This window comes from Ranitomeya imitator, chromosome 6 (assembly GCF_032444005.1).
Source record: "Ranitomeya imitator isolate aRanImi1 chromosome 6, aRanImi1.pri, whole genome shotgun sequence".
In the NCBI taxonomy this organism is placed as follows: Eukaryota; Metazoa; Chordata; class Amphibia; order Anura; family Dendrobatidae; genus Ranitomeya; species Ranitomeya imitator.
Window position 1 is genome coordinate 476,067,283 of NC_091287.1, and position 27,377 is coordinate 476,094,659.

Genomic DNA, 27,377 nt, shown 5'->3' on the forward strand with positions numbered 1-27,377 from the left:
TCATTCCTACCATGCTAAGTGCTCGCAAGGCGTCCTCTGCCTCTATCTACCACCGCGTCTGGAAGACCTTCTTTTCTTGGTGCAGGCTCCGAGGGCTCCCTCCGCTCAGCTTCTCCATCCCTTGTATCCTGAATTTCCTTCAGTCCGGTCTGGATTCCGGTTTGGCCCTGAGCTCTCTTAAAGGTCAGATCTCAGCCTTATCCGTGCTGTTCCAGCGTAGGATCGCCACCAACCTTCAGGTCAAGACTTTCATTCAGGGAGTCTCCCACGTTGTTCCTCCTTACAGGATGCCTTTGGAGACCTGGGATCTCAATTTGGTCCTGGGGGCTCTCCAGGAACCGCCGTTCGAACCCCTTCAAGACGTTCCGCTCTCTGTTCTCTCTTGGAAGGTTGCCTTCCTGGTAGCGGTGACGTCCATCAGAAGGGTTTCAGAGCTCGCCGCTCTATCCTGTCGGGCACCTTTCCTTGCCTTTCATCAGGACAAGGTAGTCCTACGTCCTTCTCCCGCGTTTCTTCCAAAGGTGGTCTCATCTTTCCACCTTAACGAGGACATCATCCTTCCCTCCTTTTGTCCGCAGCCTAAACATAGGGTCGAGAAGGCTCTCCATACTCTGGACGTGGTACGGGCTCTCAGGAGGTACATTTCCAGAACGGCACACTTCAGAAAATCGGACGCCCTTTTCGTGCTCCCGGAGGGTCACAGAAAGGGTTTGGCGGCGTCTAAATCCACGATAGCTAGATGGATCCGATCTGCTATCCAGGAATCCTATCGGGTCAGGGGCAGTCCTATCCCGGCGGGGATTAGAGCTCACTCCACTCGGTCGATGGGTGCTTCCTGGGCCATCCGGCACCAGGCATCAGCGGAGCAGGTTTGCAAGGCCGCAACGTGGTCCAGCCTGCATACCTTCACAAAGCATTACAATGTGCATATCCAATCCTCTGCGGACGCGGCCCTTGGCAGGCGTATCCTGCAGGCGGCCGTTGCGCATTGGTAGTCAGATGGTACATGAAGTTACGTGGTTGTATTGTTTCCCTCCCAGGGACTGCTTTGGGACGTCCCATGGTCCTGTGTCCCCCAATGAGGCGAAGGAGAAATAGGGATTTTTGTGTGTACTCACCGTAAAATCCTTTTCTCCGAGCCACTCATTGGGGGACACAGCACCCACCCTGGTAGCCTTACGGCTAGTTATCTTTTTTAGTCTTTGACTGTTGTTTGACATGTTATGTTCCAATGTTTTTTGATATATTGTTCTCATTATCCTACTGCTTTTGCACTTAACTGGGTCTCTGCATGCCAGCATGAGGGTGTATACTGCAGGGGAGGAGCTAACCCTTTTTTGTCTCAGCTTAGTGTCAGCCTCCTAGTGACAGCAGCATAACCCATGGTCCTGTGTCCCCCAATGAGTGGCTCGGAGAAAAGGATTTTACGGTGAGTACACACAAAAATCCCTATTTTTATCTTTATTTTCCTGATATCTCGCGTGACCATAGATTCAAATCCCCGAAACGCACTCGAATATTCTTGTACAAGGTGAAATGTGGAGGGATTGGACAGCGAGGTGTGTATGTACTCGTGAGTGCCGGAGCTAGTGACCTGCGGTCCTTTTTTGAAAAAATATTTCTTGATGGCCAGATTAGATTGTTTCATACTGATACATAAATTAGAAGGTTTAGCCGTTACAGTTGGTGCAAATTTTAATCCTTTCAGTAGAAGGGACATTTCGCTTTTTGAGAGTGTATAAGAGCTCGGGTTGAATATCTTTTGGGTGGAGGTTTTTTTTTGTTACTTTCTTTTTGGAGAGTAACTCCCCCCCCCCCCCCCCCCCCCCCCCACCTCTTTTGGTTTTGGAATGTTTGCCCGAAAAAAATATTTTTGTCTGTATGTTCATTGTTAGTAACTCCATTGTGTTTGGTGCTTTTACCTCGGCTTAGGAGTGTCATTAGTGTCCTCAACTGGAGACAATTGGGCGTATCGATTACCTGTAATAATAGGAGAATCTTGTAACTCTGGCAGTTGCCCCGAGTACTCATTAGCGCTAAAGTTAAATGACAGATTATCGATCTCCGTATTGTCAATACCAGTAGTTTTTAGGAGGTCTGGTACTTTGTTGGTTTCTGTTGGTAATAGATACGGGCGTGTACTTGGTAGAGTTAGTGTTGGTATATGTTGAAAAAACTAATGATTGATCGTGTTTTGAGGTGGGGTCACGTTATAGTCATCTAGGACCAAGAGATCCTTTGATGTCTGGTGTATGCTTATAGGGGGTGATTGGGTCCCCTGAAGTAAGGGCGTATTAGTTACATTTACATTGAGCACCTTGTCCCTATAAAATTTCCTTATTTTTTTGGCTATGATTAAAAGAAAAAGAAATCTAGTTGATATACTATCAGTAAGAGTTTGGAGCTCAGCCGTGTTTTCATATTCATTGAGCTGTTCAAAGAGCATAGTTATTTGATGACTGGTTTGGTCCAATCTGGACCTGCGTTTATCTATAATAAATTGGAGAGTTCTTTTCGAAAAACTGGTGAACATATCGTTCTATTCTTGCTGGAACTGGGGATCCCCAAAATCACCCGCAAAGGATTTGTGAATCACTAGTCCCTTAGGTGCAATATTGGCTTGTACATATTTCTCCACGAGGCCACTTCCCACAAATCTCTCATTTCAACAACTAGGAGTTTCTCTAGTGATTTTAATAAATGCCTTGCTTGCTCATCAATAGGAGAAAGGGGGATACTGAAAGTGAATTGTTCTTTGATAAGGGTCTATCGATGATCCCTATCATACTTAAGTGCCCTAATGGCCATTGGAGCTGCCTAGGTGTGTGAGCACAGATGAAAAGATAAAAAAGTGATCAATGTTAGGCGCAAAAAAATCGTTGAATATAGGTTACAGCGGCAGGTGCCTAGACATCTGCTGTGCTCAGTCTGTCAGTACCAAGGAAAGGCAAACAAAATTACAACCAAGGTCACCGCGCTATCCTATACAGAATAGAATAAGTGAGAAATTGGAAAGGACCGTATCTATATGAACCTAAAGACTATGTCCAGGTTCATTTATCATCATTTTTTTGACTAATAGCGGTGGGTGGGCTCTCTATATAAGGAGCAGATGATATTCAGGACCAGCAGCCCTGATGAAGAAGGTCCGGTGACCTTCGAAACGTGTTGGCAATTGGCCTTGTTCAGCATCTGTCCCCTGCTCATGCTTTCAGCTCTAGGTGACGTCATCAAGACCAAGCCCCCTTCACACACCGCTACAGTCTAGCGGCGCCTTCGGCCGAGGCACGCCGTCCAGTCTTCCTGGCGTACGCAGCGGTATCAGTCCAGAAGGGACCCTGCATCGCCGCTTGAACCTCCAACTCAGGACTGCACTTACGGAGGTATTGCACGTTAGCGAGCTTCACGCAGCAGCGTCCACACTTGCTTGATTCAAGCCACAATTGTCCCCACTCACTAGGAATTCTTCGCCGGCATATTATGATATATAAAAAAGACAAAGTAGCGGCACTGCAACCACGTCACACCAGTAAGTGTTCTCTTTTTTTACATATGTATTTTCTTGTGATTGGGACATATTGTGCTTCTTTTTCCTGGGGCATGATTGACATTATCAGTGTCTGTCAGTGACTGGTAATCAGAAAATCTATTGCAGATTGGATATGCATTAACTGCTGTATCTTTTTGGCTCCAATGTCTTTAGGTTTATATAGAAACGGTCCTTTCTCACTTATTCTATTCTCTATAGGATAGCGCGGTGACCTTGGTTGTAATTTTGTTTGCCTTTCCTTGGTGCTGACAGACTGAGCACAGCAGCAGTTTAGGCACCTGCGCCTGTAACCTATATGGGAGCGCCGGTGTGCCTAACATTGTTCACATATACCGTATATGTGTATTTTACCTGTTCAGTTTTTGCATCTGTGCAATTCTATGGGGAAAATCCACATAACAGTCGGGGTACCCGCAAGACAAATTGGCATTTTGCAGATTTCAAGCGCACACCACAGGTCCGTTTTGGCAGTATGTGTTTAAACAAAAAAAACAATTTGAACAAGCCCTACATTTAGCCTATGTTCACAAGTTGCGTTTTTGCTGCATTTTTTTCCTGCACATTAAAAGCTGTTTTTTACAGTACCAGCAAAAGCTATGAGATTTCGTAAATCTAATCCGCATACATTTTTTTTTTTTTTTTTTTGTGACTGAATTGGAAAACTGCTGATTTTTTTGAAAACTGCAGCACGTCACTTCTTTGCTTGTTTTTGCATTTTTTTCACCCATAGAAAGCAAAGAGTAAGTGCAAAAAAAAGCAGCAATAGCGAATAAGAATGGTGTCTTCACACCAATGTGAGAGAATGAAAAATACTGGACCAACTCAAGGACTGACCAATGTGAGAATGAACAATACTGGACCAACTCAGGCTGACCAATGTGAGAATGAACAATACTGCACCAACTCAAGGACTGACCATTGTGTGTGAATGAACAATACTGGACCAACTCGGGCTGACCAATGTGAAAGTAAACAATGCCTGACCTATAAAGTGCTCAGCTAATGTCTTAGGTAAGCTATTCCTGACAAACTCAACTCCCACTGCTGTTTTTACATTTGCAATTGTGTATTTTTTCATGAACTTTTTTGTTTAGAATACTCTTTTTTTTTTTTTTTTTTTTTTTTTTTTTCAGCCATAAAAATAATTTCCACTAAATAATTTGATCTGGTTGCTTTTTTTTTTTTTTTTTTTTCAAAAAATATTTTATGGTTTCGCATACATGCTGCATTGGTAACCTTGAGGCATGCTTGCATGGTGGAAGCAAAGCTGAACTTTGGGATCCTAAAAATGGAGAAAGAAAAAAAGCCATCAAAGCCTGATTTTTGTCTGCAGAGTTTTTACTGCCAGTAGATCAGGTTTTGGCTGTAGGAAAAGAAAAGCAGCAAAAAAAAAAAAAAAAACAATGCATGAACATAGCCTTGAAGCTGTCAGTCATTGGTTGTCGTTTCTGAAAATCTGATGCGCACACAGTTCATATACTCATATATGTTGGCTATAGTCTCCTGTTAGGAAAATATGCATTGGTTCTTTATAAGATGAACCAGTATGGCTACAATGCCATTTATTGGTTCCTACTGTCCCAATATATGCCAAAAGGATGCTGTTTGGGTGAGGCTAGCTTGTTAATTTTGGTGTAACTTTGAATAAAAGAAGCCTACTGGTCGAGGTCATGGCTTACAAGCCATCATAATCGTCTCTGGGAGTATAAAGGGAATCTATCAGCAGGTTTTTGCTATGTAATATGAGAACAACCTGATTTACGGGCGGAAAGTTGATTTTTGTATAACCTCGTCCACACCACTCATTTACAGATTCCTCCATACACTGACAGTAAGATGCCAATCTGGTGGAGGCGGGGTTACACAGATTTGCTGGCCTGGCCTGCACAAGCCACCTAGTCCTGTAGTGATAATTACCTGCTGATAAAACACTGATTGTAGTTAAACTACAGCACACAGCTCAGTAAATGACACATCACTGGAACAAGTGTCTTTGTTCATACATTATACTGCTCTCAGATTAAATGGTAAATGTCTGCTGACAGATTCCCTCTTCTACTGTAACAGAAAAGATGATGGAGAGAAGGTCTGACAATTGGTGAAGGGTTAATGCATTCTTTGTGTAGATTTGTTTATCCTCCTTAATAAAACCATACATTTTCTTTTGTAACACACGATGACCTCTGTAATAGCTTTAATGGTAAGTTTGCATTTAGTAGTAACCAAATAATGTAAAGCCGTATTGTCTGTGCGCCTCCATAATACACCAGCGTTCATGTACAGTAGTCAGTATTTCTCCCCGTCTGTATAGTGTGGGGTTGTGAGCTGGAGGGGCTTTGTTTTGGGTGTTTAAATATTATGTAATATGGCCGTCATGTATACAGGGATCGCTTAGTTCTATGCCTTGGGCAGAAAGCTATAATCGGCCATTAAACAAATTTGCATTCTCCTTGGAGAGAAACGGCCTCACAAATCCTATGGTTTTCTGTTACTTTATTTGGTAAAGGTACTGAATGGGTTACATTGTGCAAGGGTTATGGCCATATGGTGTCACCGCACATTGTAGTGTTTTTTTTATTTTGTTTTTTGCTTTTTTTTTCAGGCAAAATTTCAACAGGTAAAAAAAGGGTGAGGGTGCCCAGAACTTATTTTTAAAAGTTTATGTAACACCAGCTAAAAGGAAACCTGATCCGTCAGTATGTTGTGCAGGCAATATTGGGTAAAGGTGACCCCCGGTCATAATCCTGACAGTCCTGGAGCTCCAGTATTTAGTCATAACTGCAATTTTATTTTAAATGGCCTCGTGCATAATATTTCTATCCTGTGAAGAGGATGGAAAGTAAATGTAAGCCCCTAGGGGCAGTATCTGAGACCCCAGGAATCTCACATTTGTCACCCATAGCTATTATTTGGGTAGAGTCCTTTAGGGGCTAATATTGCCTTCCATATTTGCAGGTGACACACTTCTGGCCATCCAGGCTCCTGCTGGGACACAGCTGGAAGTTCCAATTCCAGAAACGGTGAGTGCAACCTCCTCTTAAAATGAAAACCTACAAAACAACTAAGTATTACTCCAAGATGTCGAATTGAATAATATTTTTTTAAGGAACCAATTGATTTAAAAGAAAAAGAAAAACATAGACATTAAAAAGTGAAGATTATGTACAAAGAGCCACTGTACTTGGTGTATATATCCGTCATATGTCTTGAAGAGGTTTAATAATTTATTGAATTTTCCTTCTGTGCTCTGGGCATTATTAGCTCCTTGTGGATCACTGGGTCATACTCTACATTCCATCCTAAACATATGGCCCATCAGGAAATTCTTTTTTGCTTACAAATGGTTCTCTGACTATTCTGCCTTCTGGTACTACCCATACTACATACCGTGTACACTGTATTTTCATGGCATACCGTTTATACTCGAGTCAAGGTGGGTGGCAGGGTCGGCGGGTGAGGGCGCTGAGGCATACTTACCTAGGCCCAGCGATCCTGGCGCTCCCCCTGCCGTCCCACGGTCTTCGTTGCTGCAGTTCTTCCCCTCTTCAGCGGTCACGTGGGACCGCTCATAACAGAAATAAATAGGCGGCTCCACCTCCCATAGGGGTGGAGCCGCGTATTCATTTCTCTAATCAGCGGTGCCGGTGACCGCTGATTAGAGAAAGAAGCTGTGACAGGCAGAGGGAGCCAGACGTCGGGACCAGGTAAGTATGTAATATTCACCTGTCCGCGTTCCAGCCGCCGGGCGCCGCTCCATCTTCCCGGCGCCTCCGTCTTCCCGGCGTCTGCGCTCTGACTGTTCAGGTCAGAGGGCGCGATGACGCATATAGTGTGCACGGCGCCCTCTGCCTGATCAGTCAGCGCAGAGACGCCGGAACGAGACGCCGGGAGCTGCAATCAAGAGAGGTGAGTATGGCTTTTTTTTTTCTCTATCCCCATGATGGCACCACGGAGAGAGGGGTCCGCCCCCAGGGACAGGAAACCTACAGATGAAAAAGGGCGTACCTCTCTCCCACATCAGTTGGTTTCCTGTCCCTGACGGGGAACCTACAGCACGTACCTGAAGGATTCTTCGTGGGATTCCAGGGAGCTGGCCGTTCGGTTCCTGACAGGGGGCGCCCTGTCACGGCTGGTTGCAGCGGGTTTTCTCCCCCCTTTTATTCCGACCCTGAAGCACCACCGCTGGGGTCGGCGGGCCCTGTGGGTGAGTGTGCCAGGGGAAGGCAGTGAAGAGAGCCTGCCTTCCCCGTGAAAAAAAAAAAAAAAGGGGGAGGAAGGAGGCAGGTGACGGCGGTCACCGATTCAGCCTCTGTACCGCTAGTCGGTACATGGAGGTAGCGGTGGCTATCTTTCCATGGCGGGCACAGGAACGCTAGAGCCGGAAGCGCCCCACAGCACCGCCGATCACCGCCGCCCAAACCGGAAGTGCGGGGGCAGGCGGAACGAGAAATCGCGCGCACAGGCGTCCCCAATAATACCTTCCCTATAGGACGCCTGTGCCGCGAAACCGGAAGTGACGCGCGCGCCTGCGCAGATGGTCGCTTCTGCCGGCGGCAGATTCAAAAACAGCGTTCCCTAAGGCGTAAGCGTGGAAATCCCCTCTTTGTTGAAAAACTGCAGAGTGGAGCCACTATGAGTGGTAGAGAGGAGCAAGAGGCACAGGAATGTGCACAACTGTCACCTGAGCAATTACAGGTGCAGCGGCACCCGCGTTCACAACACCAGCGGAAGGGAAATGCTTCGTCCCAGCAGCGCAGCAGCAGTGGTCGCTCAGGGTCACAACGCAGCCAAGTCTCTGGGAAATCTACACGACCGGCGACGAATCCAGTGGATGTAGTCCCGAGGCCAGAGACGGTATCTCTCATTCACAAGTGGTGAGTGATCTACGTGAAAGTAATAATGTAATACGAGATTACTTTTTCTTCTAGGGAAGAAAGTGTACAACTAAATCAAAGCACAAAGTTTGTGCGATATGTTCGGAAGAGCTACCTTCCTCCTGGGAAAAAAAGCTATGCGGGTCTTGCATAGAAAAAACCATTCAGGAGGAGTCCCCGACGTTCGCATCAGACCTGAAAACATTAATAAAAAATCAGGTGGAGAGTGCCCTCAAAGGCATTAAAATTCCGAAGGAAAGACGTAGATCAGGTCATAAATCTCCTGAACCCAGCATAAACGAATCGGAAAGTGAAACATCTGACTCTAATGATTCATCAACATCCGAGACCTCTTCACTATCGTCAGAAGGGGGACGCAGTTGCTTTCCCATCGAAGAGACAGACGCACTGGTAAAGGCTATTAGAACAACCATGGGTCTGGTAGATGAACGTCCCAAAAGAACAGCACAGGACATAATGTTCAGCGGATTAGAACAGAAGAAAAGAAGGGTATTCCCGATAAATGAGAAGATTCATTCTTTAATCAAGAAAGAATGGAAAAAAACGGATAAAAAAGTTCTCTTGACTCCCAAGAGAAAATACCCGTTCGACGACCCAGCCTGCTCATCCTGGAGCAAGGCACCCAAACTGGATGTGGCCATAGCAAAGGCCTCCAAAAAATTTGCCCTGCCCTTCGAGGACATGGGCACTCTAAAAGAGCCGATGGATAAAAAAGCAGACACTTTCTTAAAACACTCATGGGAAGCAGCAGGAGGTGGTCTAAAACCAGCCATCGCAGCCACTTGCACGGCCCGTGCTCTAATGGTATGGCTTGAACATTTGGATTCCCAGCTAAAGGGAAAAGTCTCAAGAGACACAATACAAAAGTCAGTGTCCATGATAAAAGGGGCAGCAGCTTTTCTGGCGGACGCTTCGGTGGACTCAGTGAGATTAGCAGCCAGGTCGGCCTCTTTTTCCAACGCAGCAAGATGTGCCCTGTGGCTAAAGTGCTGGCCGGGGGACTTGCAAACGAAGACCAAGTTATGCTCAATACCTTGCGAAGGGGAATTCCTGTTTGGATCAACATTAGATTACATCCTCGACAAAGCGGGGGATAAAAAGAAATCTTTCCCCGGGTTCCCTAACCAGTCATATAGACGTTCCTTTCGGAACAGAAAGTTTATGCGGAGAAGACCCCCAAAAGGAAATAAGGATGGATGGGAAGACAGAAGAAATAAAAATAGGGGCTTCTTGTTCAACAAACCCCCCCCCCTCCTGATAATAAAAAATCCCAATGAAGGTATTCCCCAGGTCGGAGAGAGACTAGCCGAGTTTCTTCCAGCTTGGGAAAGAATTTCAAACAGCCCCTGGATCTTAGGCATTATACGAGAAGGCCTCAAATTCAAATTTCGTGTCCCTCCCGGCAACTTCTTCAGGATAACGCCTCAAAAACAGTCACACGAACAGTCAGCTCTCCAGAAGGAAATTCTGAACCTAGTCCAGAAAGGGGTATTGCAAGAAGTCCCATACCAGGAAAGAGGCACAGGTTTCTATTCTCCCCTCTTCCTCCGCAAGAAGCTGGACGGATCATACAGAACGATCATCAATCTAAAAAAATTAAACAGTTTCCTAGAGTTACAACATTTCAAAATGGAGACAATAAAATCTTGCGTAAGAATACTCTTTCCCTTGTGTTTCATGACTGTTCTAGATTTACGAGACGCATATTACCATGTGCCCATCCACAGAGATTATCAAAAATATCTCAGACTGGCAGTGAATATCCAGGGGGAGGTAAAACCCTTCCAATTCCGGGCTCTCCCCTTCGGGATAGCTATTGCTCCTCGGGTATTCACGAAAATAATGGCAGAAGTAATGGCCCACATACGGGAGCAGAACATCCTAATAGTTCCCTATCTGGACGACCTCCTTGTAGTAGGGAACTCATTCCAACATTGCGAACAACAGTTGAATCAGGTCATGACTTCACTGTCGAGTCTAGGGTAGCTGCTAAACATAGCCAAGTCCAAGATGGTGCCATCCCAGGTACAGATGTACTTAGGGATAGTCCTAGACTCGATCACGCAAACATGCTATCTTCCTCAGGAGAAGATTCAGAAAATGACACAGGCAGTGTTGCAGCTGACGGTATCCCCAGTCACTACCCTGAGGAAAGCACTGTCCCTGTTGGGCTCCATGACTGCCTGTATCCCGGCCGTACAGTGGGCACAATGTCATTCCCGGGATCTACAATGGGAGACTTTAGATTCAGGCATATCTCTGCACGAGAATTTAGACGAGCAGTTAAGTATATCACCAAACACAATACACTCCCTAGCATGGTGGGCGGACCCAGGGAATCTAACCAAAGGGGTTCCTTGGGCTCTACCGACAGAAAAAATTCTAACGACAGATGCAAGCCCCTGGGGTTGGGGAGCACACATAGACGATCAAGTGGCACAGGGGAATTGGAACAGAAGTCAAAAGCTAGACTCTTCCAACATGAAAGAACTGTTAGCGGTAAAGCTGGCCCTAACACATTTTCTATATCTCCTTCACGGGCATCATGTAAAAGTCTTCTCGGACAACCAAGTAGTGGTCGCATATCTAAACCACCAAGGGGGCACCAGGTGTCGGGCTCTGATGGAGGTAACCCAATCCATCTTCCACATAGCGGAACACAGTCTAAAGTCCTTGACAGCTCTCCACTTAAAGGGCTCAGAAAACCAGACTGCAGACTTCCTGAGCAGGACATGCTTAAAGCAGGGAGAGTGGGAGCTAAATCAGTTGGTCTTCGATCAAATCGTGACTCTCTGGGGTCTACCAGAAATAGACCTATTCGCGAACAGCCAAAACCACAAAGTGAAAACATTCTGCTCAATAGATCCCCGGGGGAACCCTGTAGCTCTAGACGCACTAACAATTCCTTGGAACTATCATCTCGCCTATGCGTTCCCTCCAATGTCTCTCATCCCCTTAGTGTTGAGGAAAATTCGGGAGGAGAGAGCTACAGTGATAGTAATAGCGCCATTTTGGCCCCGCAGAATATGGTTTTCTTGGCTAAGAAACATGTCCATATCGAGTCCTTGGGTTCTACCAGACTCTCCAAAACTTCTGTCCCAGGGTCCAGTATTTCACCCCAATGTAAAAAATTTACACATGACAGCGTGGCTTTTGAAAGGAGGTTGCTGAGGGATAAAGGGTTCTCTCCCAACTTGGTGTCCACTCTATTACAGAGTAGAAAACCCGTAAGCACTAGAATATATGGGAAAGTGTGGAAAAAGTTTGTCGGTATCAGGGGCAGACCCGTCCGGGGAAATCCCAATAGGGAAAATACTTGAGTTCGTACAGAAAGGTCTGGAAAGAGGTTTAGCTACAAGCACTCTAAAGGTCCAGGTGGCAGCCTTAGGAGCACTGTATAATTACGACTTGGCCAAAAATCGATGGGTCATGCGTTTCATTAAAGCCTCATCTAGATCCAGACCCATTCCCCTCCACAACTCGCCTCCATGGGATCTAAACCTTGTATTAAACGCTCTAACCAAACCTCCCTTTGAGCCCCTGACAGAAGTTCCTTTAAAGATCTTATCCCTAAAAACCACACTCCTAGTGGCCCTAACCTCGGCTCGTCGTGTCAGCGATATACAAGCGTTATCCTCATGTCCACCCTTTATTCAGATACTTGATGACAGTCATTCTTAAAACTGACCCGGCTTACCTCCCTAAAATATCGTCACAGTTTCATAGAACGCAAGAAATTTCTTTGCCCTCCTTTTGTCCCAACCCTAAAAATGAGGGGGAAAGAACACTGCATACCCTAGACGTAAAAAGATGTCTGATCCAATATCTATCAGCCACTAGGGAGTGCAGGAAGGATAGGGCTCTGTTTGTCTGCTTCCAGGGTCCACGGAAGGGACAAAAAGCATCGAAAGCCACGTTAGCAAGGTGGATAAGAGACGCCATCGCCCTATCCTACTCATCCTGCGGGACAGCCATCCCGGAGAATATAAAGGCTCATTCGACCAGAGCAGTGGCATCATCCTGGGCGGAGAGAGCTGGCGCTTCGATACAACAAATATGTAGAGCGGCCACTTGGTCTTCCCAGTCTACATTTTTCAAGCATTACCTCTTAAACTTGACCTCCTCTGATACTACCTTTGGGCGAAGGGTTCTAGAGGCAGTGGTCCCTCCCTAAGAGCTATCTATTCAAATCTCTCCGTGGTGCCATCATGGGGATAGAGAAAATGGTAGTTACCTGCCGATAACGGTATTTCTCTGATCCCATGATGGCACCCGTATATTCCCTCCCTTTTCACACACAGGTGTGCACTTGGTAATGTACCAGTAATTAGTTTTAGTCACGGTTCCTCTGTTAACTCCTTCCCGACCCATGACGCCACGTAGGCGTCATGAAAGTCGGTGCCATTCCGACCCATGACGCCTATGTGGCGTCATGGCGGGAATGCTTCCCTGCGGGTCCGGTGACCGGGGTCATTCAAATGTCACCGTACCCGCAGGTGCAGGGGGACCTGTACTTCACCCCAGGGGGGGTGGCTTTGCCCCCCCCCGGGTCTACGATCACCGCTGCTGACCTTTTTTTAACCCCCTCCAGCTCTGATTGGAGCTAGCGTCCATGTGACGTTAGCACTCCAATCAGAGCTGGAGGGGCGGAGAAAAACCGCGTCTGCCTCGCTCCTCAGCTTCATCCCATCCGTGGAAGCTGAGGAGCGAGGTGCCCGACTGCTCACCTGCCCCCCCCAGACTCCGCGATCGCCGCCGCAGCCGCCGCACACATCTTCAGAGCGCCGCCGTATCCCCCACTGCCACCGCCGCCTCCCCCACTGCTACCGCCAGTACCACCGCTGCTGCTGAGGACAGGTACCTCCCCTCTCCTGTCCTCCACTCCCCCCAACCTCCGCTCCCTCCCCCCTGCCCCAACCCCCCCCCCCCGGATCATCACCCAGCCCCCCTTTATCACCAGCTCCTGCTCTATTTTCTTTTCTCCTATCGCCCCCTGCATCTGTTAGCCCCTTCTCCCCTGGTGATCATCCTCCTCAGTGATCACCACTAATCACCCCCTGCCCCCCCCCCCCCCCTGTCCACCTGATCACCCCCTGCCCCCCTTTATCACCTGCTGCTGCTGCTGTGTTTTCTCTCCTACTGCCCCCTGCGTCTGTCAGCCCCTCCTCCCCTGGTGATCACCCTCTTCAGTGATCTTCAGCTAATCACCCCCTGCCCCCCCCCCACTGTCCACCTGATCACCCCTCTGCCCCCCTTCATCACCCGCTGCTGCTGCTGTGTTTTCTTCTCTCCTACCGCGTTTGCGTCTGTCAGCCCCTCCCCTGGTGATCACCCTCTTCAGTGATCACCGCTAATCACCCCCTGCCCCCCCTGATCACCCCCTGCCCCCCCCGTCCACCTGATCACCCCTCTGCCCCCCTTTATCACCTGCTGCTGCTGCGTTTTCTTCTCTGCTACCGCCCCTGTGTCTGTCAGCCCCGCCTGCCCTGGTGATCACCCTCTTCAGTGATCACCGCTAATCACCCGCTGGCCCCCCTGATCACCCCCTGCCCCCCTGATCACCTGCTGCTGCCAGCTTCATCTCCATCTGACGCTGCATCTCCTCAGCCCCCTCCTGTCCCCCCGCGCCTGACAGCCCCCACGCGCCTGACAGCCCCCACACGCGTCTGACAGCTCCCCGCACCGGATAGCCTCCTCCTGCAGAAGAGTTGCACCAAACACTCGCACATACACACGCACACGCAACACTATAATAAAGTTTAGATTTTTTTTTACACACGCACCACACACACAATGTCCCGCTCATCCCAGTCATCCCAGTCACAAAGGCTGTACTCAGTTGAGGAGGCATATTCCTTTCTTGCCTCCGAAGCTGATAGTGAGGGAGAGGACCCCACTTTTCTGTACTCCTCCCACTCTTCCTCCCCTAGTGACACCGACTCGCCACCCCCAAGATGTCGCAGGCCGAGAAATCGTCCGGAGCCCAGGGGAGGAGAGTCGGAGCCAAGTGTAAGTGACCCCCAACCTAGTGCTAGTGACGCCCAACCTAGCACTAGTGCCCCCGTCTGGACCCCCGTCCCTGAAAACTTTGCTCCACGGATTCCTGATTTCATTCCCCAATCAGGAATCCAATTTGAGACTGCCAACCTCCGGGAGATAGACTTTTTCAAAGTCTTTTTCTCGGAGTCAATCGTCAGTCTCATGGTGGAGCAAACAAATTTGTACGCCCTGCAATTTTTTGCCCAAAACCCAAGTTCATCATTTACTACTTGGAAGCCCGTTGACTCCGTAGAAATGATGAAATATTGGGGACTGGTCCTTCACATGGGAATTGTGAAGAAACCAGAACTTCGCCAATACTGGAGTATTGATATTTTATATCAAACTCCAGTATTTGGGATGGTTATGAATCGCAAACGTTTTGAGGCGATTCATAAATTTCTCCACTTTAGGGACAATACGGACATCCTTCCTCGCGATGACCCGAATTTTGATAGATTGTTCAAAATTCGGCCGGTCATCGAACACTTCAGCAACAAGTTTGCTGAAGTGTACATTCCCCAAAGGGAAATTTGTGTGGATGAATCCCTCATCCACTTCAAAGGGAGGCTTCAGTTCCGTCAGTACCTGCCAAGCAAAAGGGCGAGGTACGGGATAAAACTCTACAAGATCTGTGAGAGTACCTCAGGGTACACTCTCAGCTTTAGAGTTTATCAAGGAAAGGACAGCAGTATCCAGCCCCCAGATTGTCCACCTGCTCTGGGGGTGAGTGGGAAAATAGTGTGGGATTTGGTTCACCCACTGCTTGATAAAGGTTACCATCTGTACGTTGATAACTTTTATACAAGCATCCCACTCTTTCAGTCCCTCTCTGCCAGAGCTACCGTTGCTTGCGGTACTGTGCGCAGAAACAAGAGGGGTCTCCCTTTGTCACTAATTGAGCAGGTTCTCCCAAAGGGTGAGAGCCGGGCCCAATGTAGTGGCAACATGCTTGCGGTCAAGTTCAAAGACAAAAGGGACGTCTTTTTCTTGACAACAATCCATGGTCCCGGCACCACGGCCTACACTGTTCGAGGTACCCCAGCACAGGTCCACAAACCGGACTGTGCCCTGGGGTACAACAAACACATGGGGGGAGTTGATCTTTCTGATCAAGTCCTCCAGCCCTATAGTGCCATGCGGAAAACGAAGGTGTGGTATAAAAAACTGGCTGTGCACATCGTACAAATGGCACTGTATAACGCATACGTGCTATCACGATGTGCAGGCCAGACCAACAACACCTTCCTTCAGTTCCAGGAGGCGGTGATAAAGGCCCTGATGTTTGGAGACGAGGAAGGAGCGGGCCCCAGCACTGCTGGAACTCAAGGTTCCCGTATGGTACCGGTGCAACATTTTCCCTGTGAGGGGAGAGCAAAAAAAAGGTGCCGGGTGTGCTATAAAAGGGGGATAAGAAGGGAAACTCGTTTCCAATGTGAAACGTGTCCCGACAAACCTGGACTGTGTTTGAATGAATGCTTCAGAATTCATCACACGTCCGTGGACTAGCCACATCCTGATATTCCACTACAGAACTCACCCACACCAGGCTGATATACACAACAGCACACACACACACTAACCTGACGTACACTACACCACACCCCAACCTGACATACACTACACCACACACACCAACCTGACGTAGTGTGTCAGATTGGTGTGTGTGGCGTAGTGTACATCAGGTTGGTGTGTGGTGTGGTATAGTGTACGTCAGGTTGGTGTGTGTGTGTGTGGTGTACAGTACACCACACACACCTACCTGACGTACACTACACCACACCCCAACCTGACATACAATACACCACACACACCAACCTGACATAGTGTGTCAGATTGGTGTGTGTGGCGTAGTGTACATCAGGTTGGTGTGTGGTGTGGTATAGTGTACGTCAGGTTGGTGTGTGTGTGTGTGGTGTACAGTACACCACACACACCTACCTGACGTACACTACACCACACCCCAACCTAACATACACTACACCACACACACCAACCTGACGTAGTGTGTCAGATTGGTGTGTGTGGCGTTGTGTACATCAGGTTGGTGTGTGGTATAGTGTACGTCAGGTTGGTGTGTGTGTGTGGTGTACACTACACCACACACACCTACCTGACGTACACTACACCACACCCCAACCTAACAAACACTACACAACCCAACCTGACGTAGTGTCAGGGTGTGTATGGCGTAGTGTACGTCAGTTTGGTGTGGTGTGGTATAGTGTACGTCAGGTGTGTGTGTGTGGTGAATACTACACCACACACACACCAACCTGACATACACTACATACCTTCCATACACAACATAGTGTCCGCTAACGATTGGAGCTAATTTTTCATTCAAAAAGTGAAATGGCGCTCCTTCCCTTCCGAGCCTTGCCGTGCGCCTAAACAGTGGTTTACGCCTACATGTGAGGTATCGGTGTACTCAGGAGATATTGCCCAACAAATTTTAGCATCCATTTTATCCTGATGCCCATGTGAAAATGAAAAAAATTGAGGCTAAAATAAAATTTTTGTGAAAAAAAAGTACTTTTTCATTTTTATGGATCAATTTGTGAAGCACCTGGGGGTTCAAAGTGCTCACTATGCATCTAGATAAGTTCCTTGGGTGGTCTAGTTTCCAAAATGGGGTCACTTGTGGGGGAGCTCAAATTTTTAGGCACACGGGGGCTCTCCAAATGTGACATGGTGTCCGCTAAAGAGTGCAGCCAATTTTTCATTCAAAAAGTCAAATGGCGCTCCTTCCCTTTCAAGCCCTGCCGTGCGCCCAAACAGTGGTTTACCCCCACATATGAGGTATCAGCGTACTCAGGACAAATTGGACAACAACTTTCGTGGTTCAGTTTCTCCTTTTACCATTGGGAAAATAAAAAAATTGTTGCTAAAAGATAATTTTTGTGACTAAAAAGTTAAATGTTCATTTTTTCCTTCCATGTTGCTTCTGCTGCTGTGAAGCACCTGAAGGGTTAATAAACTTCTTGAATGTGGTTTTGAGTACCTTGAGGGGTGCAGTTTTTAGAATGGTGTCACTTTTGGGTATTTTCAGCCATATAGACCCCTCAAACTGACTTCAAATGTGAGGTGGTCCCTAAAAAAAATGGTTTTGTAAATTTCTTTGTAAAAATGAGAAATCGCTGGTCAAATTTTAACCCTTATAACTTCCTAGCCAAAAAAAAAAATTGTTTCCAAAATTGTGCTGATGTAAAGTAGACATGTGGGAAATGTTATTTATTAACTATTTTGTGTCACATATCTCTCTGGTTTAACAGAATAAAAATTCAAAATTTGAAAATTGCGAAATTTTCAAAATTTTCACCAAATTTCCAATTTTTTCACACATAAAAGCAAAAATTATCGACCTAAATTTACCACTAACATGAAGCCCAATATGTCACGAGAAAACAATCTCAGAATCGCTAGGATCCGTTGAAGCGTTCCCGAGTTATTACCTCATAAAGGGACACTGATCAGAATTGCAAAAAATGGCAAGGTCTTTAAGGTCAAAATAGGCTGGGTCATGAAGGGGTTAAGTTAAATTGGTTAAGTTTAATTTGTGTAAATATTGAGTTGCAGCTGAAGTTCTGTATAAGGCTCTGTAATCCAACTGATGTGGGAGAGAGGTACGCCCTTTTTCATCTGTAGGTTTCCTGTCCCTGGGGGCGGACCCATCTCTCCGTTGTGCCATCATGGGATCAGAGAAATACCGTTATCGGCAGGTAACTACCATTTTTTTTTTTTACTGCAGCAGCAGCGGCAATGGCACAGCTTTATATAGGGAACTATGAACGGTGCAGAGCACTATATGGGGCACAGCTATAGGGAAATAATGAATGGGGCACAGCTATGGGACAATCATGAACGGTGCAGAGCACTGTATGGGGCACAGCTATAGGGCAATAATGAACGGTGCAGAGCACTATATGGGGCACAGCTATAGGGAAATAATGAACGGTGCAGAGCACTATATGGGGCACAGCTATAGGGCAATAATGAACAGTGCAGAGCACTGTATGGGGCACAGCTATAGGGCACAATGAACGGTGCAGAGCACTGTATGGGGCACAGCTATAGGGCAATAATGAACGGTGCAGAGCACTGTATGGGGCACAGCTATAGGGCAATAATGAACGGTGCAGAGCACTATATGGGGCACAGCTATAGGGAAATAATGAACGGTGCAGAGCACTATATGGGGCACAGCTATAGGGCACAATGAACGGTGCAGAGCACTGTATGGGGCACAGCTATAGGGAACAATGAACGGTGCAGAGCACTATATGGGGCACAGCTATAGGGAAATAATGAACGGTGCAGAGCACTATATGGGGCACAGCTATAGGGCAATAATGAACAGTGCAGAGCACTGTATGGGGCACAGCTATAGGGCACAATGAACGGTGCAGAGCACTGTATGGGGCACAGCTATAGGGAACAATGAACGGTGCAGAGCACTATATGGGGCACAGCTATAGGGAACAATGAACGGTGCAGAGCACTATATGGGGCACAGCTATAGGGAACAATGAACGGTGCAGAGCACTATATGGGGCACAGCTATAGGGAACAATGAACGGTGCAGAGCACTATATGGGGCACAGCTATAGGGAAATAATGAACGGTGCAGAGCACTATATGGGGCACAGCTATAGGGCAATAATGAACGGTGCAGAGCACTGTATGGGGCACAGCTATAGGGCAATAATGAACGGTGCAGAGCACTGTATGGGGCACAGCTATAGGGAAATAATGAACGGTGCAGAGCACTATATGGGGCACAGCTATAGGGCAATAATGAACAGTGCAGAGCACTGTATGGGGCACAGCTATAGGGCACAATGAACGGTGCAGAGCACTGTATGGGGCACAGCTATAGGGAACAATGAACGGTGCAGAGCACTATATGGGGCACAGCTATAGGGCACAATGAACGGTGCAGAGCACTGTATGGGGCACAGCTATAGGGAACAATGAACGGTGCAGAGCACTATATGGGGCACAGCTATAGGGAACAATGAACGGTGCAGAGCACTATATGGGGCACAGCTATAGGGAACAATGAACGGTGCAGAGCACTGTATGGGGCACAGCTATAGGGCACAATGAACGGTGCAGAGCACTGTATGGGGCACAGCTATAGGGAACAATGAACGGTGCAGAGCACTATATGGGGCACAGCTATAGGGAACAATGAACGGTGCAGAGCACTATATGGGGCACAGCTATAGGGAACAATGAACGGTGCAGAGCACTATATGGGGCACAGCTATAGGGAACAATGAACGGTGCAGAGCACTGTATGGGGCACAGCTATAGGGAACAATGAACGGTGCAGAGCACTGTATGGAGCACAGCTATAGGGAACAATGAACGGTGCAGAGCACTATATAGGGCACAGCTATAGGGAAATAATGAACGGTGCAGAGCACTATATGGGGCACAGCTATAGGGAACAATGAACGGTGCAGAGCACTATATAGGGCACAGCTATAGGGAAATAATGAACGGTGCAGAGCACTGTATGGGGCACAGCTATAGGGACAATCATGAATGGTGCAGAGCACTATGTGGGGCACAGCTATGGGGCAATAATGAACATGCAGAGCACTATATGGCACAGCTATGGGGCAAGAATGATCTATTTTTATTTTTTGAAATTCACCGGTAAATGCTGCATTTCCACCCTAGGCTTATACTCAAGTCAATAAGATTTCCCAGTACAATGTTAGTGAATGGAAAAAAAAAAAGATGTGCAGGCAGTGCGGAAAAATCAGTGCGGAATTGCTGCGGATTTCAAAGAAGTGCATGTCACTTCTTTTGTGCGGATCTGCAGCGTTTCTGCACCCCTCCATGTTAAAAATCCGCAGTGGCAAAATCCACAGCAATTCCGCATAAAAAACGCACAAAATCCACAAAAAAACCGCAGCAAATCCGTGGCTGCGGATTCTGCCAGGAGATGCGGATTTTGTGCAGAAAATTCTGCACCTCTTTTTCCTACGTGTGCACATAGCCTTAAGTAATAATACCTTTATATAGGACTTTGTCCTTTTTATTTCTATTAACCTTCGTCCGGCTGACTAGGTACAATTGTAACTATTCCGTTTTTTAATCCCTTTCTGTCATTGGACGCACTATTCCGTCCATGTGTGTGGGGTGGGCCTTAACTCCCATGGACGGAATAGTACATCCAGCGCGATCGCAGCGAGCCTATCGCAGCTGACATCCGGCACTATGTGCCAGGAGCGGTCACGGACCGCCCCCGGCACATTAACCCCCGGCACACCGCGATCAAACATGATCGCGGTGTGCCAGCGGTACAGGGAAGCATCGCGCAGGGAGGGGGCTCCCTGCGGGCTTCCCTGAGACCCCCGCAGCAACGCGATGTGATCGCGTTGCTCCGAGGGTCTCCTACCTCCCTCCCTGCCGCAGGCCCGGATCCAATATGGCCGCAGCATCCGAGTCCTGCGGGGAGGGAGGTGGCTTACCAAGTGCCTGCTGAAAGCAGGCGCTTGGTAAGCCTGCAGTGTTGTAAGGCCATGTTCACACAGTGCGTTTTTTACCGCGGAACCGCGGCGGTTTTGCCGCTGCGGTTCCGCAGCTGTTTTCCATGCAGGGTACAGTACACTGTACCCTATGGAAAACAGGACACACTGTGCACATGGTCCGGAAATTGTAAAAAAAAAGACGCGCTGAATAGCTCCCGGAAAAAAGAAGGAGCATGTCAATTCTTTTTCCGGAGCCGCAGCGGTTCTGCACCCATAGACCTCCATTGTGAGGTCCAAACCGCAGTAAAACCCGCAGATCAAAAATATATCTGCGGGTTTTACTGCGGTTTGATGTGCAGAACCGCTGCAGCAGGAAGTGCGGGGAGCGGGCGGAAGTGCGTGGGCGGAGTGTGGCTGCCCCCCCCGTGTTCCGATCCCGCCCCCCAGTGCTCCGATGCCCCCCCCCCAGTGCTCCGATGCCCCCCCCCCAGTGCTCTGATGCCCCCCCCGTGCCCTAATCTCCCCCCCTTATACTCACCCGGCGTCCCGGTGTCCGTCCGGCCGTCTTCTCCCTGGGCGCCGCCATCTTGCAAAATGGCGGGCGCATGCGCAGTGCGCCCGCCGAATCTGCCGGCCGGCAGATTCGTTCCAAAGTGCATTTTGATCACTGAGATATAACCTATCTCAGTGATCAAAATAAAAAAATAGTAAATGACACCCCCCCCCCTTTGTCACCCCCATAGGTAGGGACAATAAAAAAAATAAAGAATTTTTTTTTTTTTTTTTTTCACTAAGGTTAGAATAGGGTTAGGGGTAGGGTTAGGGGTAGGGTTAGGGTTAGGGGTAGGGTTAGGGGTAGGGTTAGGGGTAGGGTTAGGGTTAGGGGTAGGGTTAGGGTATTTTCAGCCATTTTAACCCTAAAAAAATTCCTAGAAAACACACAGACTCTGGCTAGAAAACTGCATCAAAAAAACGCATCAAAAAACGCATCAAAAAACGCATCAAAAACGGACCAAAAAAGGACCAAAAAAAGGACCTGCGTTTTCTGCCAAGAGCTGCAGTTTTTTAAAAAACAGTCAGGAAAAAAAAAGGATGGAAATCCTGAACGTGTGAACATACCCTAAGTAAGATCGGTGATCTGACAGAGTGCTGTGCAAACTGTCAGATCACCGATCTGTGATGTCCCCCCCCTGGGACAAAGTGAAAAAAGGTTAAAAATTTTTTTCCAAATGTGTAAAAAAAAAAAAAAAAAAAAAAAAAAAATTCCTAAATAATGAAAAAAAAATATTATTCCCATAAATACATTTCTTTATCTAAAAAAAAAAAAAAGTACACATTTAGTATCGCCGCGTCCGTAACGACCCGACCTATAAAACTGACCGACTAGTTTACCCCTTCAGTAAAAACCGTAAGAAAAAAGAGGCAAAAAACAACCCTTTATTATCATACCGCCGAACAAAAAGTGGAATAACACGCGAACAAAAAGTGGAATAACACGCAATCAAAAAGACAGATATAAATAACCATTATACCGCTGAAAGCGTCATCTTGTCCCGCAAAAAACGAGCTGCCATACAGCAACATCAGCAAAAAAATAAAAATGTTATAGTCCTCAGAATAAAGCGATGCAAAAATAATTATTTTTTCTATAAAATAGTTTGTATCGTGTAAAAGCGCCAAAACATAAAAAAAGATATAAATGAGGTATCGCTGTAATCGTACTGACCCGAAGAATAAAACTTATCTATTTTACCACACGTGGAACGGTATAAATGCCTCCCCCAAAAGAAATTCATGAATAGCTGGTTTTTGGTCATTCTGCCTCACAAAAATCGGAATAAAAAGCGATCAAAAAATGTCACGTGCCCGAAAATGTTACTAATAAAAACGTCAACTCGTCCCGCAAAAAACAAGACCTCACATGACTCTGTGGACCAAAATATGGAAAAATTATAGCTCTCAAAATGTGGTAACCCCAAAAATATTTTTTGCAATAAAAAGCGTCTTTCAGTGTGCTAAAAAACTCGCTATAAAAGTAAATCAAACCCCCCTTCATCACCCCCTTAGTTAAGGAAAAATTAAAAAATTTAAAAAATGTATTTATTTCCATTTTCCCATTAGGGTTAGGGCTAGGGTTGGGGCTAAGGCTACAGTTAGGGTTGGGGCTAAAGTTAGGGTTTAGATTACATTTACGGTTGGGATTAGGGTTAGGGGTGTGTCAGGGTTAGAGGTGTGGTTAGGGTTACTCTTGGAATTAGGGTTAGGGGTGTGTTTGGATTAGGGTTTCAGTTATAATTGGGGGGGTTTCCACTGTTTAGACACATCAGGGGCTCTCCAAACACGACATGGCGTCCCATCTCAATTCCAGCCAATTCTGTGTTGAAAAAGTAAAACCGTGCTCCTTCCCTTCCGAGCTCTCCCGTGTGCCCAAACAGCGGTTTACCCCAACATATGGGGTATCAGCGTACTCAGGACAAATAGGACAACAACTTTTGGGGTCCAATAATTTTTGTGGGGAAAAAAGATTTTTTGTTTTCACTGCTCTGCGTTATAAACTGTAGTGAAACACTTGGGGGTTCAAAGCTCTCACCACACATCTAGAGAAGTTCCTTAGGGGGTCTACTTTCCAAAATGGTGTCACTTGTGGGGGGTTTCTACTGTTTAGGTACATTAGGGGCTCTGCAAACGCAATGTGACGCCTGCAGACCATTCCATCTAAGTCTGCATTCTAAATGGCGCTCCTTCCCTTCCGAGCCCTCCCATGCGTCCAAACGATGGTCCCCCCCCCACATATGGGGTATCAGCGCACTCAGGACAAATTGTACCACAACTTTTGGGGTCCAATTTCTCCTGTTACCCTCGGGGAAAATACAAAACTTGGGGCTAAAAAATAATTTATGTGGGAAAATTTTTTATTTTTTTACGACTCTGCATTATAAACTTCTGTGAAGCACTTGGTGGGTCAAAGTGCTCACCACACCTCTAGATAAGTTCCTTAGGGGGTCTTCTTTCCAAAATGGTGTCACTTGTGGGGGATTTCAATGTTTAGGCACATCAGTGGCTCTTCAAACGCAACGTGGCGTCCCATCTCAATTCCTGTCAATTTTGCATTGAAAAGTCAAACGGCGCTCCTTCCCTTCCGAGCTCTCCCATGCGCCCTAACAGTGGTTTACCCCCACATATTGGGTATCAGCGTACTCAGGACAAATTGTACAACAACTTTTGGGGTCCATTTTCTCCTGTAACCCTTGGTAAAATAAAACAAATTGGAGCTGAAGTAAATTTTTTGTGAAAAAAAAGTTAAATGTTCATTTTTATTTAAACATTCCAAAAATTCCTGTGAAGCACCAGAAGGGTTAATAAACTTCTTGAATGTGGTTTTGAGCACCTTGAGGGGTGCAGTTTTTAGAATGGTGTCACACTTGGGTATTTTCTATCATATAGACCCCTCAAAATGACTTCAAATGAGATGTGGTCCCTAAAAAAAAAATGGTGTTGTAAAAATGAGAAATTGCTGGTCAACTTTTAACCCTTATAACTCCCTAACAAAAAAAAATGTTGGTTCCAAAATTGTGCTGATTTAAAGTAGACATGTGGGAAATGTTACTTATTAAGTATTTTGTGTGACATATCTCTGTGATTTAATTGCATAAAAATTCAAAGTTGGAAAATTGCGAAATTTTCAAAATTTTCGCCAAATTTCCATTTTTTTCACAAATAAACGCAGGTACTATCAAAGAAATGTTACCACTATCATGAAGTACAATATGTCACGAGAAAACGTTTTCAGAATCACCGGGATCCGTTGAAGCGTTCCAGAGTTATAACCTCATAAAGGGACAGTGGTCAGAATTGTAAAAATTGGCCCGGTCCATAACGTATAACAGAAGAAAAAAAAAAAAAACCCCATAAAAAGTTAGATACTTTATTAGATAACAATAATTAAGGACATACAGGTAAAAACCTCAAAAAACCCCTATCTACTCCATCCGTCAGTCCTACAGGGGAGAGGATATAATCCCCTACAATACACCCTAATACATACTGGTAGAATGCCCCTCATAAACCATATATAGACATATGTGATTTGTGATACCAAATAGCAGCTGTAAGGGTGTATTGATGTAAGTGAAAATTACCCTAACAGCTACAAAAAATAAACCTAAAAGCTGATGCTACCTAGATGCGGAGGTTGGCACCCTAAGAGAAATAACGAGAATGGCGCCCCCGCTCGTGCGATGACTATCCCTGGTCTCCTACCTTCCCCCTATAAGAGATGGGTACAGAAACAGAAGGCCAGATGGCTGAGAATAACTTGTACAAATATGTGATACCAATAATATAGCACCTCTGGCCCTCCCCCACAGTGTGATGTAAGACCAAAGGATAGATATATTTACCAACTATAGCATCACTATATATATAATAAATAGCAGATAGCAACTAATAGGACAAACAGAATAAACCAGTACTCTTGTTGGCTCATGGATAATACAAAGCCAACATTACTAAGGACTAACTAATAATATACAAAACATATACACCACATAGATATATAACACAGCGCCACCACATATATCTGGATACAAAATAAATCGATACATACAGCAGTGTGGATAATGCAGTGAATACACCATAAAATCAAAATAGTAATGATATACTTATCCACTGCATTCAACCGTCCACAGCTGATAATAAATCCAGATGTCGCGGCTCAAACCATGATGACTGGGCAAATAACACCTCCAGACAACCTCTCGACGCATTTCCCCCACAAAGTTGGGTTCATCAGGAGAGACTAGATGACAGCATGGCAGTAACAAATTGCAAAGATAGGGCCATAACGTGCAAACCACCCTTGGGGGTAAAGGGGTTAAAATTGCAATAACTTTTTTTTCGAAAAGCCGTAGAGGGCTGAAATTTCGTGACATCTCTGCAGTTTTGGTCCAGAATATATTGGCCAAATATCACAGTGGAGGTACTGTATATATGAAGGTACAATTGTACCTCTGCAGCCTGTTAACGTAAAATTATGCAGCCTGACGAAGGTTAATCTGTTGGTCAAATGTGACTTATATGAATACTTTGCTTAGGAATTTGTAAGAACTAGAATGATGATTTTTGGGGGTGTACCTGAGTATAATCGTTCTCTGTACATAATCTCCATTTTCTAATATCTGTTATTTTTTTGTTTTTGTTTCTTTTATCATTGATTACTGAATAAATATTAATTATTTTTATGTCTGGGTGTAATTTTTTTTTTCTGTAGTTTTAGAAGTGCCCTTTACTTTTGGGCAATATATAGGATCGTGCTCCTTTCACGATGGTCAGTTTATAAATGTGTTCTTGGCAGATTTCTGATGGGAAAAAAAAAGGATAGTTCTTGAACCGAACACCATCCTTACTGAGCCCTGGCCTCACTTCTACAAGATTATGGAGGAAAGTCGTTCTGAGTGATGTTCACTCATATGTTTGACTTTTCTCACCTCCTAGTGGCAGAAAGAGGCCAAGTCTAACCTTGTGGCATGTGTATGTTTTTATTTTTTCCTTTTCACACCTTCCTCAAAACAAGCTATCTTTTTTCCCCCCATAATGGATCCCAAAGATTATGGGGGAGATGCAGGGCATTGAGAGTGCATCTAGCTTTTCCTGAAATTTGGGGCTTGTTCGGACGAACGTGTTATAAGGGATGTGTACTGTCCATGGCACACACGGACCACCAATTATAACACTTGGCCTTCTTTGTTCTTCACACTTTGACCAACAGTCTACGTGGGAAAATATCACGGCGTGTACCACTTTGGTCCAACTTTGACCAGACTCCTACACGTGTCTGATATGCAGACAAGAAATGATACAATCACATTCGCAATTTACGGACGTGACTGGCCCAAGTTCTCATACAGCCATCTGAACCTGGCCTTAGAGGGTTATAACAGGATATGCCATAAGCCCTCGTCTGGGACGTGTACCTATCTTCAGACCGTCCCATAGAAGTGACTTGGTAGAGCTCCACATGAGTGACTACATCAACAGGCAAGGAAGAAGGCCCTTGGACTCCTCTTTTGGATATGGGTGGGATCCGCGTCTGTAAGGCATTGATGAGATGTCTTCAGGTTATGCCACCAAGGTTTAAGCTGGGAATCACCCTGTAACCTATACCCATGTGATTTACCAGTGCCCGTCCTGTGAGAGCGATGGATGGTCTTGTTTCTCTGCTGTGATGTAAAGCTGCCTCGGTTTATTCCAAGGACCAATGCTCAGATGTGGCGGCTCGGTGACATCTAGAGTCAATCATCTTCTCGTTCTGTACTTGGAGTGAAGTACAAAGCTCATTCTGCCTCTTATGTGGCCATCAGAACTTACACTTGCCGCACAACATTGCAGGGACTGGTCTCCCACTGG

The 27,377-nt window shown here is 46.2% G+C and overlaps 1 protein-coding gene across 2 annotated transcripts in view; it reads left to right on the top strand.

Moving 5' to 3' along the window:
- E2F5 (E2F transcription factor 5) overlaps window positions 1–27,377 on the top strand; it is a 51,090-nt gene that overhangs the window by 13,999 nt on the left and 9,714 nt on the right. For both annotated transcript variants that reach the window (XM_069731551.1, XM_069731552.1), the window contains exons 4-5: window positions 5,705–5,750; window positions 6,506–6,570. In XM_069731551.1, the coding sequence (XP_069587652.1) occupies window positions 5,705–5,750; window positions 6,506–6,570 (111 nt within the window). The remainder of the gene's footprint in view (window positions 1–5,704; window positions 5,751–6,505; window positions 6,571–27,377) is intronic.